At 41.5% G+C, this 14,919-nt stretch overlaps 1 protein-coding gene across 3 annotated transcripts in view; it reads right to left on the bottom strand.

Moving 5' to 3' along the window:
- Positions 1-14,919, bottom strand: part of NR1H4 (nuclear receptor subfamily 1 group H member 4) — a 231,042-nt gene that overhangs the window by 25,754 nt on the left and 190,369 nt on the right. For 2 of the 3 annotated variants that reach the window (XM_073651456.1, XM_073651457.1), the window contains 2 exons: positions 4,754-4,855; positions 2,887-2,980 (listed from right to left, as the gene is read on the bottom strand). In XM_073651456.1, the coding sequence (XP_073507557.1) occupies positions 2,887-2,980; positions 4,754-4,855 (196 nt within the window). The remainder of the gene's footprint in view (positions 1-2,886; positions 2,981-4,753; positions 4,856-14,919) is intronic. The other variant, XM_073651458.1, reaches the window with a different exon arrangement.

Here is a 14,919-nt window from a genome sequence, read left to right as displayed (position 1 = left end):
AAAAAGTTAAACTCATATATAGAGTCATTACAAACAGAGTGATCTATTTAAAGTGTTTATTTCTGTTGATGATTATGGCTTACAGCCAAGGAAAACATAAAAGTCATTATCTCAGTAAATTAGAATAATTAACAAAAAACACCTGCAAAGGCTTTCTAAGCGTTTAAAAAGGTCCCTTAGTCTGTTTCAGTAGGCTCTACAATCATGGGGAAGACTGCTGACTTGACAGATGTCCAGAAGGCAGTCATTGACACACTCCACAAGGTCCCAGAGTTCCAATTTTCATTTGGAAATCAAGGTCCCAGAGTCTGGAGGAAGAGTGGAGAGGCCAAAATCCAAGCTGCTTGAGGTCTAGTGTGATGTTTCCACAATCAGCGATGGTTTGGGGAGCCATGTCATCTGCTGGTGTAGGTCCACTGTGTTTTATCAAGACCAAAGGCATCGCAGCCGTCTACCAGGAAATTTTAGAGCACTTCAAGCTTCCCTCTGCCGACAAGCTTTTTGGAGATGGAAATTTCATTCTCCAGCAGGACTTGGCACCCGTCCACACTGCCAAAAGTACCAATACCTGGTTTACAAACAACAGTATCACTGTGCTTGATTGACCAGCAAACTCGCCTGACCTTAACCCCATAGAGAATCTATGGGGTATTGTCAAGAGGAAGATGAGAGACACCAGACCCAACAATGCAGACGAGCTGAAGGCTGCTATCAAAGCAACCTGGGCTTCCATAACACCTCAGCAGTGCCACAGGCTGATCGCCTCCATGCCACGCCACATTGACCAAGTATTGAGTGCATTTACTGAACAAACATTTCAGTAGACCAACATTTCGGATTTTAAAAACATTTTTCAAGCTGTTGTCATAAAGTATTCTAATTTACGGAGATAATGACTTTTGTGTTTTCATTGGCTGTAAGCCATAATCATCAACATAAACAGAAATAAACACTTGAAATAGATCACTCTGTTTGTAATGACTCTATATAATATATGAGTTTCACTTTTTGCATTGAAGAACTGAAATAAATTAACTTTTTGATGATATTCTAATTTAGTGAGATGCACCTGTATTATGTAGTGTGGTGTGAAAGATATGGATTATATATATATATATATATATATACATATATATATATATATATATAATATAGTGGAATACAAAAAGCGAATGAAGTTCAGCTCACCCTGTCAGTTATAACCTCACCCTGTGTCTGGCTGGCGGTACACGGAGGCAGAGCAGAGAAGTCAGACCCACTGAGCAATATAGAACGAAAGGCTGATCCAGCAATCGTCAGATGATGCACATAAAAAATATTTTCATGATTAAGAACCCAGGATTTGAGGTTTGATGCGCATAACATTCCCACTTTAAAACACGTCTTTCATTTAATTTTTTTGAGTATGCACGGATGGATTATTGTTAGCTTGTTTGAATAGACAAATGTTTTATGTGGATTGCCTCATGAGTGCTGGATAAGTCTTTTTATCTATATATAACAAATATACAGAACCACATTATATGCTATATACATAGTGTGGAGCTGTGTATATAGTGTGGTCTCCATGCTATATTCTATATACACTTCTGACTTTACACATAGTGTTGAGTTGTGTATACAGTGTGGAGGCATGTCTGAATATAAAGTATATAGCGTGGCGTGCACACTATATGCCATTATATACAGCTCCACACTGGAGCAGTGTATATAACATTATATAATATGGAGCTTTGTAAATACTATAATATATGGTATATAGTGTAGTGCTGTGTATAACTCACAACATCTGCTCTTATTCTGTGTGCTAAATGTAATGTAATCCTAAACAGACTTGATGATGAGATTTTTATCAATTAACAAAATGTAAACTGAATGAACAAAATATGAATCTAAATCCAATCAATATTTGGTGTGACCACCCTTTTTATTTTCAAAGCCGCATCAATTCTTCTACTGTGCGCAGATTTTGAAGGAACTAATCAGGGAGGTTTTTCCACTTATTTTGGAGAACTAATCACAGATCTTCTGTGTTTTCATGTAATCCCACACAGACTTGATGATGTTGCGATCAGGACTCTTTGGAGGCCACATCATCACTTCCAGGACACCTTGCTCTTCTTTATGCTAAAGATAATTCTTAATGACATTGGCTGTATGTTTGCGGTTGTTGTCCTTCTGCTGAATAGATTTGGAGCCAATCAGATGCCTCCCTGATATTGCATGATGGATAAGATTCTGCCTGTATTTTTTAAAATTGAGGAGAATATTAAGTCTGCCAAATTTGCAAGTTCAATTGCTGAAATGCAGCCCCAAATTTGCAAGGAACCTCCACCAGGTTTTACTGTTACCTGCAAACACTTTTTATGACAACCCTTCAGCAAATAAAACTGCCTTTGTAGTGGTGTACAGTCATGGCCAAACGTATTGAGAATGAGACAAATAGTATTTTTGCTATGTAATCTGAGAACAGCATGAAATAGGGATAGAGACCCTGATATCCGTGATGTGTCACTTACTGGTCTGACTGTAGCTTCAAATAAAATCAGTATTTTATCAGCAGGAGATTTTCACTAGAGAACTAGTTGTCCTGCTCTGTGTAACCACGCCCCCCACTACTGATTGGCAGCTTTCTGCCTATGCACAGTATACACAGAAAACTGCCAATCAGTGATGTTGGTGGGTTTATGCAGAACTCCACATTCAGAGAACTGGTTAATCTGCAGCAGATAAAACAGTGATTTTACCACAAATGCAGCAAGCAGCCCAGTAAGTGATACACCGCTAGAGTCAGGGTCTCTCCCCTTACATCATGCTGCTCTCAGATAAGGTACCAAAAACCTAGTGGCAGATTCCCTTTAATTAGTTAAGCCTAAATTTCAATACCTGGTATCTTTTTTGTAAACTCTACTAAGATCTGGACATGACTTGTAGCCATAGTTGTAAGGAAGACAAAGTTGTCATCAGTACTAAGGTTGTCCTACAAGAAAACAGAACATTATTTTAACTGAGAAACAGACAGTATGATAAACTTTGGTTGCAATATTTTTTAAAGGGAACCTGTCACGTCCTTTTTGGACATATCCTATGTGCGCATGCTCCGGAGCCCTGAGAGTCAGTGACTGGTGGCCGCATGCATCATTGTGACTCTGAGCGGCTCTGGAGCATGCGCACATATGAAATGAAGCTGGGATGTACAACCAGATTCAGTGCGCATGCCCTGAAGCTGAGAGACAGGATCTGCTGGGAGATTGCGGTGACGTAGGGAGCAGTGGAGGGAAGAAATTATAAGGCGATGGGCGGGGAGAATTTGAAAAGATTGACTGTGACTGGAAAGCTACAGATCCCCACCCCTATGACTGAAACAGAAGGTATGTGGTGCAATCATCAAAGTATAAAAAGTGATTTTTTTGCGAAAAATACTGGGACGTTTTGCTTGCGAAAACCATGTTAGTGATGCAATGTGCATCACTAACAAGACATTGGGAGCAGTTTAATATCCAAAAAGGCCGTGACAAGTTCCCTTTAAGCTTTGAAAACCTTGAAGTGAGATATCTTTGAGGCCAGTTATCTGTAGATCACACTGTGATTGCAGATCTTATCATGATTCATGAACTGACATTCATGCCTAAATTACACATTTATAGTGTCCCTACCCTAAGTACACCATGTCTGATATGCATCTAGGATATGGACTTATCTTTGATCATTATCTTTGTGACCTTCATAAAAAAGTTACAACACACCCTAAAAAGAACAAGGCACATGGAATTGTGGAATTTGTGGAATATATATATATTCTAGTGTAGCTACTGGGCTCTAAAGCTCTTTTCTGGTTGTCCAGCACTAACATAATTGCTAAAAAATGGTAGTATAATGTTCTATATGAAAAGATTAAATAAAAATTAAGGTAAATACAAAGCCAAATATTATAGCTTTATACTCATGCCAGGATTATTACAGGCATCAAGAATCATCGCTAAACCTCAAGGAAATAAATAGTGGTTATCACCTGAATCTAAACACTGTGTGATCTCTTTATGATATCATTCCAATTCTTTTATATGTTATATAAATATCTTAAAGGGAACATGTCATCCGAAATAATGCTGTTAACCTGCAGATATGCGGTTAAACTGCAGGTTAGCAACGTTATTATGCTGCCCGGCGCCTGCATGCAGACTAATGCAGCGGAGAGAAAATGAACTTTATTCTCCCCGCCAGCATTCGGATTCAGTCATGGGGGCGGGGGAGCCGCGGGTTCAGTCACTGCTGTGAGTATACAGAGCGGCCGCTGTAACCGCGCCCCCAACTCTGAATGACAGGCCCTCTGCATTGCAGCCGGCTGTCAGTCAGGACCGGGAGTGCGGTTACAGTGGCCGCTCTGTATACTCAGAGCGATGAGTGAACCAGCGGCGCCCCGCCCCCCGTGACTGAAACCAAATGCTGGTGGGGAGAATAAAGTTCATTTTCTCCCGCTGCATTTGTCTGTGTGCAGGTGCCAGGCAGCGTAATAACGCTGTTAACCTGCAGATTAACCGCATATTCTAATTTGAAGATGACTAAAGCATTGACTGTCACTGCTACTAACAGTTGCCCAGTGATGGTTGGCCATGATATCTCTAGTGTATAAAAATGTAACATTTACTAAACTTTATATACTCCATTGATTTGGAGAGACCAACAAAGCGTCTAGGCAGCTGATTGTATTTCAATAATGTCGCACTGAATTATATGCCATAACTATACTCACTACCAGCTTTGTAGCCAGGTCCTGGGGCAGTCGATTCTTGTTATATGCTTCCATCACAAACTGAAGCAATTGTAGCTGGTCCTGTGAAAGATCTGCTTTGACCTATTTTAGCATGAATTACAATAAAGAAATACAGAAAAATAATCACCATAGTTATTTAACAACCTATGTTTTATTCTTGTATCAACACACTTTAAAGCGGTTGTCCAATGGATAAAAGTTATCACCTATCCACAAGATACATGATAATTTGCTGATCATTGTTGGTCTAACCACTGAGACCTGCTACGATCTGCAGAACGGGGTATTTTTACCCCTGGTAGGGAACTTTATCCCTGTTAAAAAATGGAGCAGCAGGTTAAGAGAAGTATGCTGCCTCCCAGGGGCGAAGATCAAGGATGTTACCGATAGGATACCAAAGCTCATCAGTCCCAAGGATGTCCACCCATTTCTTCTGATACATGTTGGCACCAATGACACGGCAAAGAAGGACCTACCGACAATCTGCAAGGACTTTGAAGCATTGGGGAAGAAAGTAAAAGAACTGGATGCGCAGGTAGTTTTTTCTTCTATCCTTCCAGTAGACGGGCATGGCGTCAGGAGATGGAACAGGATCCTTGATGTGAACAGCTGGCTGAGACGATGGTGCAGACAACAAGGATTTGGATTCCTGGACCACGGTGTGAATTACCTCTATGATGGACTCCTTGCCAGAGACGGACTACACCTCAACAAACCCGGGAAACACACATTCGCCAGGAGACTCGCAACACTCATCAGGAGGGCGTTAAACTAGAAGAAGAGGGGATGGGAAGAAAAACGCCGGACACGAACATGCAACCAGAGGACATACTAATGAAAGATATGAAGTGCGACAAAGAAGGTCCAAGACAAGATACTTGGAAGGGAGGTAAGAAAATTTCTAATACAATCCACAGGGAGAAGATTGGAACAAAACAAAATCGTGTAAACTGCGTGCTAGCAAATGCCAGGAGCCTGACAAACAAGATGGATGAACTGGAAGCAGAAATATCTACAGGTAACTATGACATAGTGGGAATAACCGAGACATGGTTGGATGAAAGCTATGACTGGGCAGTTAACTTACAGGGTTACAGTCTGTTTAGAAGGGATCGAAGAAATCGGAAAGGGGGTGGAGTCTGTCTATATGTAAAGACGTGTCTAAAGCCTACAATACGGGAGGATGTATGGGAGGGAAATGAGGAGGTCGAGTCCTTATGGGTGGAGATACATGGGGCAAAAAACAATAATAAAATTATCATAGGAGTCTGTTATAAACCACCAAATATAGCAGAAGCCACGGAAAGTCTATTAATGAGACATATAGATGAAGTAGCAAAAAATAACGAGGTGATTATTATGGGGGACTTCAACTACCCCGATATAGACTGGGAAACCGAAAGCTGTAGATCTCAGAAAGGAAACAGGTTTCTGTCAATTATCAAAGACAATTATTTGTCACAACTTGTGCAGGAACCAACTAGAGGGACGGCCCTTTTAGACTTAATATTAACTAACAGGCCAGACAGAATAACTGAGGTGCAGGTTGGGGGGCACCTGGGAAATAGTGACCACAACATTATACAATTCCACATGTGCTTCAGTAGGGTGCCCAGCAAGGGAGTCACAAAAACACTGAACTTCAGGAGGGCAAAGTTTGATCAGCTAAGAGATGCCCTTCACCTTATAGACTGGGATAGTATCTTCAGTAATAGGAGCACGGATAGAAAATGGGAAATTTTCAAAACAGTCCTACATAGTCACTGTAGAAGGTACATACCTTATGGGAATAAAAGGGCTAGGAATAGGAGGAAGCCAATGTGGCTAAATAAGGAAGTCAAGAGGGCAATGAAAAACAAAAAAAGGGCTTTCGGTAAACTTAAACAAGAAGGCAGCGAGGAAGCGCTAATAACTTATAGGGAAAAAAACAAAATCTGTAAGAAACAAATAAGAATAGCAAAAGAGGAGACAGAGAGACTAATTGCCAAAGAAAGTAAAACGAATCCCAAACTGTTCTTTAACTATATAAACAGTAAAAGGATTAAAACTGATGGAGTTGGCCCATTGAAAAATAACCTGGGTAAAATCATAGAGGGCGATGAGGGTAAAGCAAACCTACTCAATAGCTTCTTCTCCACTGTTTTCACAAAAGAAAACAATTTATCGGAGGAAATGCAAAGTGATAAAGTAAACCCTCCGCTAAATATCACCCACCTAACCCAGGAGGAAGTTCAGAAATGCCTAAATAATATCAAAATAGACAAGTCACCAGGCCCAGATGGCATACACCCCCGGGTACTAAAAGAATTAAGTAATGTGATAGACAGGCCGCTGTATCTTATATTCAAGCACTCTTTATGGACAGGGACTGCCCCACTAGACTGGCGCCAAGCAAATGTGGTACCAATATTCAAAAAGGGGTCTAAAAGTGACCCTGGGAACTATAGACCAGTCAGCTTAACATCTGTTGTGGGTAAATTGTTTGAAGGATTTCTTAGAGATGCTATTGTAGAATATCTTAATGATAATAACTGTCTAACTCCATATCAACATGGATTCATGAGAGATCGCTCCTGCCAAACAAACCTGATTGCCTTCTACGAGGAGGTGAGCTCACAGCTGGACCGGGGAGAGTCAGTGGATGTTGTATACCTTGACTTCTCCAAAGCGTTTGATACCGTGCCACACAAAAGGTTGGTATATAAAATGAGAATGCTTGGTCTGGGGGATAATGTGTGCAAGTGGGTAAATAGCTGGCTGAGTGATAGAAAGCAGAGGGTGGTTATCAATGGAGTAAGCTCAGGGTGTGTCAGGGTTACTAGCGGGGTGCCTCAAGGGTCTGTCTTGGGCCCTATATTATTTAATATATTTATTAATGATCTAGTGGAAGGGTTGCATAGTAAAATAGCAATATTTGCAGATGATACTAAACTTTGTAAAGTAGTTAATACAGATGAGGATAGGGCACAGCTACAGGAGGATTTAGATAAATTGGGGAGTTGGGCCAAAAAATGGCAAATGGGGTTCAATGCCGATAAATGTAAGGTCATGCACATGGGAAAGAAAAACAGCAGTCACCCATACATATTAAATGGGAAAACGTTGGGGAAATCTGACATGGAGAAGGACCTGGGCGTCTTGGTTAATAGCAAATTAAATTGGAGTGCCCAGTGTCAGGCAGCAGCTGCGAAGGCAAATAGAGTCATGGCATGCATCAGAAGAGGAATAGGGGCATATGATGAGAACATTGTTCTTCCTCTGTATAAAGCGCTGGTAAGGCCGCACTTAGAATATTGTGCACAGTTCTGGGCTCCGGTGCTCAGGAAAGACATATTGGAGCTAGAGAGGGTACAAAGGAGGGCGACTAAGGTAATAAAGGGAATGGAGGGACTAGAATACCCAGAGAGGTTGTCAAAATTAGGCCTATTTACGTTGGAAAAGAGAAGGCTTAGGGGAGACCTCATAAACATGTATAAATACATCAGGGGGCAGTACAGAGATCTCTCCCATGACCTGTTTATACCAAGGATGGTGACTAAGACGAGGGGGCACACTATGCGTCTGGAGGAAAGGAGGTTCCTGCACCAGCATAGAAGGGGATTCTTTACGGTCAGAGCCGTGAGACTCTGGAACTCTCTGGGAGAGGAAGTGGTGATGTCCAACTCACTTAATGAGTTCAAGAGAGGCCTGGACGCCTTTCTTGAGAACAATAAAATTACATCTTATGCTTAGTGATAGTTAATTAATCCAGATTGGTGTCGGGAAGTGAATTTTTTCCTCAATGATGTCAATTGGCCTATACCGCATGTTTTTTTTTTTTGTTTGTTTTGTTTTTTTTTGCGTTCCCCTGGATCAACGCTGCGGAATAGCTGCAGTGCACAAGAAATAGGCTGAACTGGATGGACGCTTGTCTTTTTTCGGCCTTATAAACTATATGTAACTATATGGACACCCTACCACTTCTTTATGGGGCTTCCTGAAAAAGTAAAGTGCAGCAAGGATGAATGGAGCACAGGCCAAGCATGCTCACTGCCACTTCATTCTAACGGGGAGAAAAGTTCCCTCTTCTGCAGATAGGTGCAGTTCTCAGCAGTGACTACTTGTTTTCATTGGACAAACTCTTTAACTTAGATTTTAAAAACTGCACATTTATCCTTATGGTAAAGCTATTTTCCTCACCTGGGGTAAATGTTTTCTATGATTCTGTTTATGCACCATTTTCTATACTGCCCTATTCAAATCAAGTAAGGTATAAAGGAGATGAGCTATAGATTAAGCCTAAGTATTTAAAAAGGTATTCTCAAGTTCTATCTGCTGTCATTCTGCTTCAATGGTAGAATTTGTCTTTTATAGTGTACAGCTGGTTTCCATGGAGCTTGGCCTTCAGACCCAGACAAATGCACAGTGGTTACATTCAAAGATGAGTTAACTCTTAACATCCCCGTCAGCTCTCTTCAGCCAATTGCTTTCTATATAGCAGTCAGCTGCTCACCACCCTCCTCTTCCTTTCATCTTCTGAAGAGATTCAGTTATAAATCACAGTCCAGCAGTTTTCAGAGCAGGTCTTCTAATCACGGCTCTCTGCTCTTGCTGTCCAGAGCTGTATGGTCAAATGCCCTGTTATCTCTGTGTAAATTCATTGATCAAAGTGTAGACTCCAAAACAAACCCACTAATGACTGAATGCATCACAGGAGAACTTATGATGTGCTTTATAGTTCTATTAATACTACAGTTCTGCTCACCAGAGCTGTTACTCAAAGAAGAGAGCCTAGAAACCAGGAAGTAAAGAAACTAAAGAAAATGCATTGCTCTTAACTGCTCAAGAGACAATTTGAGAAAATCCCTTTAAAGAAAGACTCTGACCCAGTAGCGTGGCGTGGGGCGGTAGCTGCAGGCGAAGGCACTCATCTTTTCCTGTCACGCCCCGGCGTGCTACATGAAAGAGTGGGCCCTGGCTGGGTGTTGGTGCTGTGAGGGCCTTGTGCCCGTGCAGGCCGCCTGTAGCCAATAGTGCTGGCTGGCCAGGATCATAGGTTTCAAAGTTCAATAAAGGAGACTCCTGTTCTAAAACACAGTCTTTACTGAACGGAACTTGGATCATATAAGAAAAAATGCAATTAAGACCATATAGTGAACAGTATTAAAAAATGAATCTTTATTAAATAAATTTAAAATACAGTTGGACCAAAGGATAAAAAGTCACCAATTCCAGCACTTGGTATAATCGGTAAGTACGTATATGGCTTGGCACAATGTGCAAAAATAGACTAATAGTCAATTATTTACACTGTGTTCCAAATTATTATGCAAATAATATTTTCTCAGATTTTCCCAAATTACCTATATGAATTGCAGTCATTGTAATTTTCCAGTCAAATAACTATTATAGTACAATTGAAAGGTTTTTGTACAAACTGCCTATGATAACAGTATATTTTTTTAAAAAATAAAAAACTCAAACTGCACTCAAAATGCATGTTCCAAATTATTATGCACAGCAGAGTTTTCAACCTTTTCATTTTAATAAAGAACAAAAAATGGTCATTTTTGAAATTATAAGCATTAGCAGGTTATTACAAACTGAAATCAAACAGTTTTCAACTCAAAACTTTATTCTAGGTGATGTTACATTTGCACATAGGACCCCTTGTTCGAAAGGAGCTTCTGAACTCTCTCGTCCATTGAATTTGTCAGGTTTTGGATGGTTTCTGCTTCAATTGTTTTGCATGAGGACAGAATACCCTCCCAGAGCTGTTGCTTAGATGTGAACTGCCTCCCGCCATCATAGACACTCCTTTTGATGATGCTCCAGAGGTTCTCAATGAGGTTGAGGTCAGGGGAGTATGGGTGCCACACCATAAGTTTGTCCCCTTTTATGCCCATAGCAGCCAGAGATGCAGATGTGTTATGTGCAGCATGAGACGGGGCATTATCATGCATGAAATGATCTCGATGGTCCAGATGGATGGAGTGGAGGATGGCTGGTTGATGGACACCCCATGCAAACACGGCTACGGCGCTAACAAGGAGGAGGTGGAGTAATGTTTTGGGCTGGAATCATGGGGAGAGAGATTGTCGGCCCTTTTAGGATCCCTGAAGGGGTAAAGATGAACTCCATAATGTACAGTACAGACCAAAAGTTTGGACACACCTTCTCATTTAAAGATTTTTCTGTATTTTCATGACTTTGAAAATTGTACATTCACACTGAAGGCATCAAAACTATGAATTAACACATGTGAAATTATATACTTAACAAAAAAGTGTGAAACAACTGAAAATATATCTTATATTCTAGGTTCTTCAAAGTAGCCACCTTTTGCTTTGATGACTGCTTTGCACACTCTTGGCATTCTCTTGATGAGCTTCAAGAGGTAGTCACCGGAAATGGTTTTCACTTCACAGGTGTGCCCTGTCAGGTTTAATAAGTGGGATTTCTTGCCTTATAAATGGGGTTGGGACCATCAGTTGTGTTGTGCAGAAGTCAGGTGGATAGACAGCTGATAGTCCTACTGAATAGACTGTTAGAATTTGTATTATGGCAAGAAAAAAACAGCTAAGTAAAGAAAAACGAGTGGCCATCATTACTTTAAGAAATGAAGGTCAGTCAGTCCGAAAAATTGGGTAAACTTTGAATGTGTCCCCAAGTGCAGTTGCATAAACCATCAAGCGCTACAAAGAAACTGGCTTACATGAGGACCGCCCCAGGAAGGGAAGACCAAGAGTCACCTCTGCTTCTGAGGATAAGTTTATCCGAGTCACCAGCCTCAGAAATCACAGGTTAACAGCATCTCAGATTAGAGACCAGGTCCATGCCACACAGAGTTCTAGCAGCAGACACATCTCTTCAACAACTGTTAAGAGGAGACTTTGTGCAGCAGGCATTCATGGTAAAATAGCTGCTAGGAAACCACTGCTAAGGACAGGCAACAAGCAGAAGAGACTTGTTTGGGCTAAAGAACACAAGGAATGGACATTAGACCAGTGGAAATCTGTGCTTTTGTCTGATGAGTCCAAATTTGAGATCTTTGGTTCCAACCACCGTGTCTTTGTGCGACGCAAAAAAGGTGAACGGATAGACTCTACATGCCTGGTTCCCGCCATGAAGCATGGAGGAGGAGGTGTGATGGTGTGGGGGTGCTTGGCTGGTGACACTGTTGGGGATTTATTCAAAATTGAAGGCATACTGAACCAGCATGTCTACCACAGCATCTTGCAGCGGCATGCTATTTCATCCGGTTTGCGTTTAGTTGGACCATAATTTATTTTTCAACAGGACAATGACCCCAAACACACCTCCAGGCTGTGTTAGGGCTATTTGGCCAAGAAGGAGAGTGATGGGGTGCTACGCCAAATGACCTGGCCTCCACAGTCACCAGACCTGAACCCAATCGAGATGGTTTGGGGTGAGCTGGACCGCAGAGTGAAGGCAAAAGGGCCAACAAGTGCTAGGCATCTCTGGGAACTCCTTCAAGATTGTTGGAAGACCATTTCCGGTGACTACCTCTTGAAGCTCATCAAAAGAATGCCAAGAGTGTGCAAAGCAGTCATCAAAGCAAAAGGTGGATACTTTGAAGAACCTAGAATATAAGACATATTTTCAGTTGTTTCACACTTTTATGCTCAGTATATAATTCCACATGTGTTAATTCATAGTTTTGATGCCTTCAGTGTGAATGTACAATTTTCAAAGTCATGAAAATACAGAAAAATCTTTAAATGAGAAGGTGTGTCCAAACTTTTGGTCTGTACTGTATGTTGAGTTTCTCAAACAGCACTTCCTTCCATAGTTCAAGAAGAAGAACCGTGCATTCCGTAGCAAGATCATTTTCATGATAGCGACACTGCAACGATCCTGACAACGATACGACCTGTCAGGGATCGTTGCTGTGTCGCTATGTGGTCGCTGGTGAGCTGTCAAACCGGCAGGCTCACCAACGATCAGAGGAGCAGCGACATCGTGGAAAAATTCTTTCCACGAAGTCCTGCTCCGGTTACCAGCCTGCTGAAGCAGGAGCAGGCTGGTAACCATGATAAACATCGGGTTACTAGGGGCACACGCGCACCTAGTAACCCGTTGTTTATCATGGTTACCACTCTGCTACGGTGAGCGGGAGGTTACCGCTCACTTTAGCAGGCTCGTAATCATGATAAACAACGGGTTACTAGGTGCGCGTGTGCCCCTAGTAACCCGATGTTTATCATGGTTACCAGCCTGATCGCTGCTCCCGCTGGTCACACACAGCGATGTGTGCTGACCAGCGGGAGGGCAACGACCAAAAAATGGTCCAGGACACTTTGCAGCGATCAGCGACCACACAGCAGGGGCCTGATCACTGCAAAGTGTCACACATAGCGACATCGCTGGTGAGGTCGCTGTTGCGTCACCAAAACCGTGACACAGCAGCGATCTCGCTAGCGATCTCGCTATGTGAGACGGGGGCTTTACAGTGGTATGACAAAAACTTGACACAATGTGCTAAATTAGCAAATAAATAATTAGGAATTAGACATGCATGTACATAGGGGAATTAAATACACTAATACCAAACAGTGGTGTTTGCAAAGGGTCAATAGATACCCTCAATGACATGACATCTAGTTAGTATACACAAGGCCACCAATAACATAAGAGTAGCAATAGGAATAAAGGAGAAGCAATGATGAAAAATGCAATTACCAGAGCTGGGAAAGCATGAGCCAGATCCCCTACGCGCATTTCGGCGCTTGCCTTCTTCATAATTTCTTCTCTTTTATTCCTATTGCTACTCATGTTATTGGTGGCCTTGTGTATACTAACTAGATGTCATGTCATTGAGGGTATCTATTGACCATTTGCAAACACCATTGTTTGGCATTACTGTATTTAATTCCCCTATGTACATGCATGTCTAATTTAATTATTTATTTGCACATTGTGTCAAGTATTTGTCATACCACTGTTAGGTACTACTCTTCCTCGCACATTAATATCTAAATAATTGACTATTTGTCTATTTTTTCACATTGTGCTTAGCCATATATTTACCGATTTATACCAGTTGCTAAGATTGGTGCCTTTTTATCCTATGGTCCAACTGTATTTTAAATTTATTTAATAAAGATTAATTTTTAATACTATGCACTATATGGTCTTAATTGCATTTTTTCTTATATGATCCTTGTACTGTTTTGTAGTGCATGACCGCCCTAACAGTCCATTGTTCTTAAAGTACAAATACGTTATATCTACATTTGGTGTATTCTTTATGTAGTTTTGCAAATTGTTCACATTTGCTCATGAATGGTAACTTGGTAATGGTTATGTACAAGGGGTAGCGGGTACAAAAACTTATGGACGTTTCTTTCATAGTGTAAAGCATTTGCAAATACATAGCTTCCTTCCTGTGTAGTCTACTCCAGGGCTGGTGAAGCACACTTTTTAGCCCTACTTCATCACAGCCTTGTCGCCACAGTCCTGATCAGCAAGTCTGGCTACCTACTCAGCGGTCCCGTGTCCTATTTCTTCCACTACTGACGCCCTGGATCTACCGCTCGGGACCCCCACTAGTCTCATAAACTCAGTCCCGTTTAGCTCTGTTTTCTTCAGCGTTTTGCAAACTCAAGGTTTTTTGTGACATGGCGTCCTATCTAAGGACCACTTTAAGTTGGAAGACCTCTCTGTCGCATCTTCAGTCGGTTCCAGTTCACACTGCTCCCTTGTCGCTTCGTCTCCTTTGCTGTACAGTTCAATCAAAATGGCAACACAACTCAAAGACATTTCCTACTTCCACTTGAACTTGTCCCCATCTGACTAACTGCAGCATGTCGTCTCTTTCCCTAACACTAAACCCCTCTCACTATGGGCTAGTCCCTAACATTAGTGCTATCTTACCCTAATGTCACTATCTAACTACAGTCACTACCTTATGCTACCTATCTTTTATCCTAAGTCCTAACCTATGTCTTATTCTATACTGTACACTCAGCGGTGGATTAAGAGTAGCAAGGGCCCCGGGCAGTTTAGAAGATAGATCATGTGATAGTTCACGTGAAATTAATTTGGGACAATATTAATTATAATCATTTTTTTTAGGCTCTGTGCCCGCAATTCCGCTGCAGAAACGCTTAAAAAACGCTTGGTAGAAGGTCTGCCATGTTCCC

The sequence above is a fragment of the Phyllobates terribilis genome, unplaced genomic scaffold (assembly GCF_046119375.1).
Source record: "Phyllobates terribilis strain yellow unplaced genomic scaffold, ASM4611937v1 Scaffold_11__3_contigs__length_659146591, whole genome shotgun sequence".
Classification (NCBI taxonomy): domain Eukaryota; kingdom Metazoa; phylum Chordata; class Amphibia; order Anura; family Dendrobatidae; genus Phyllobates; species Phyllobates terribilis.
Note: the sequence above shows the minus strand (reverse complement) of the source record. Positions and strands in the feature narration are given on the sequence as shown.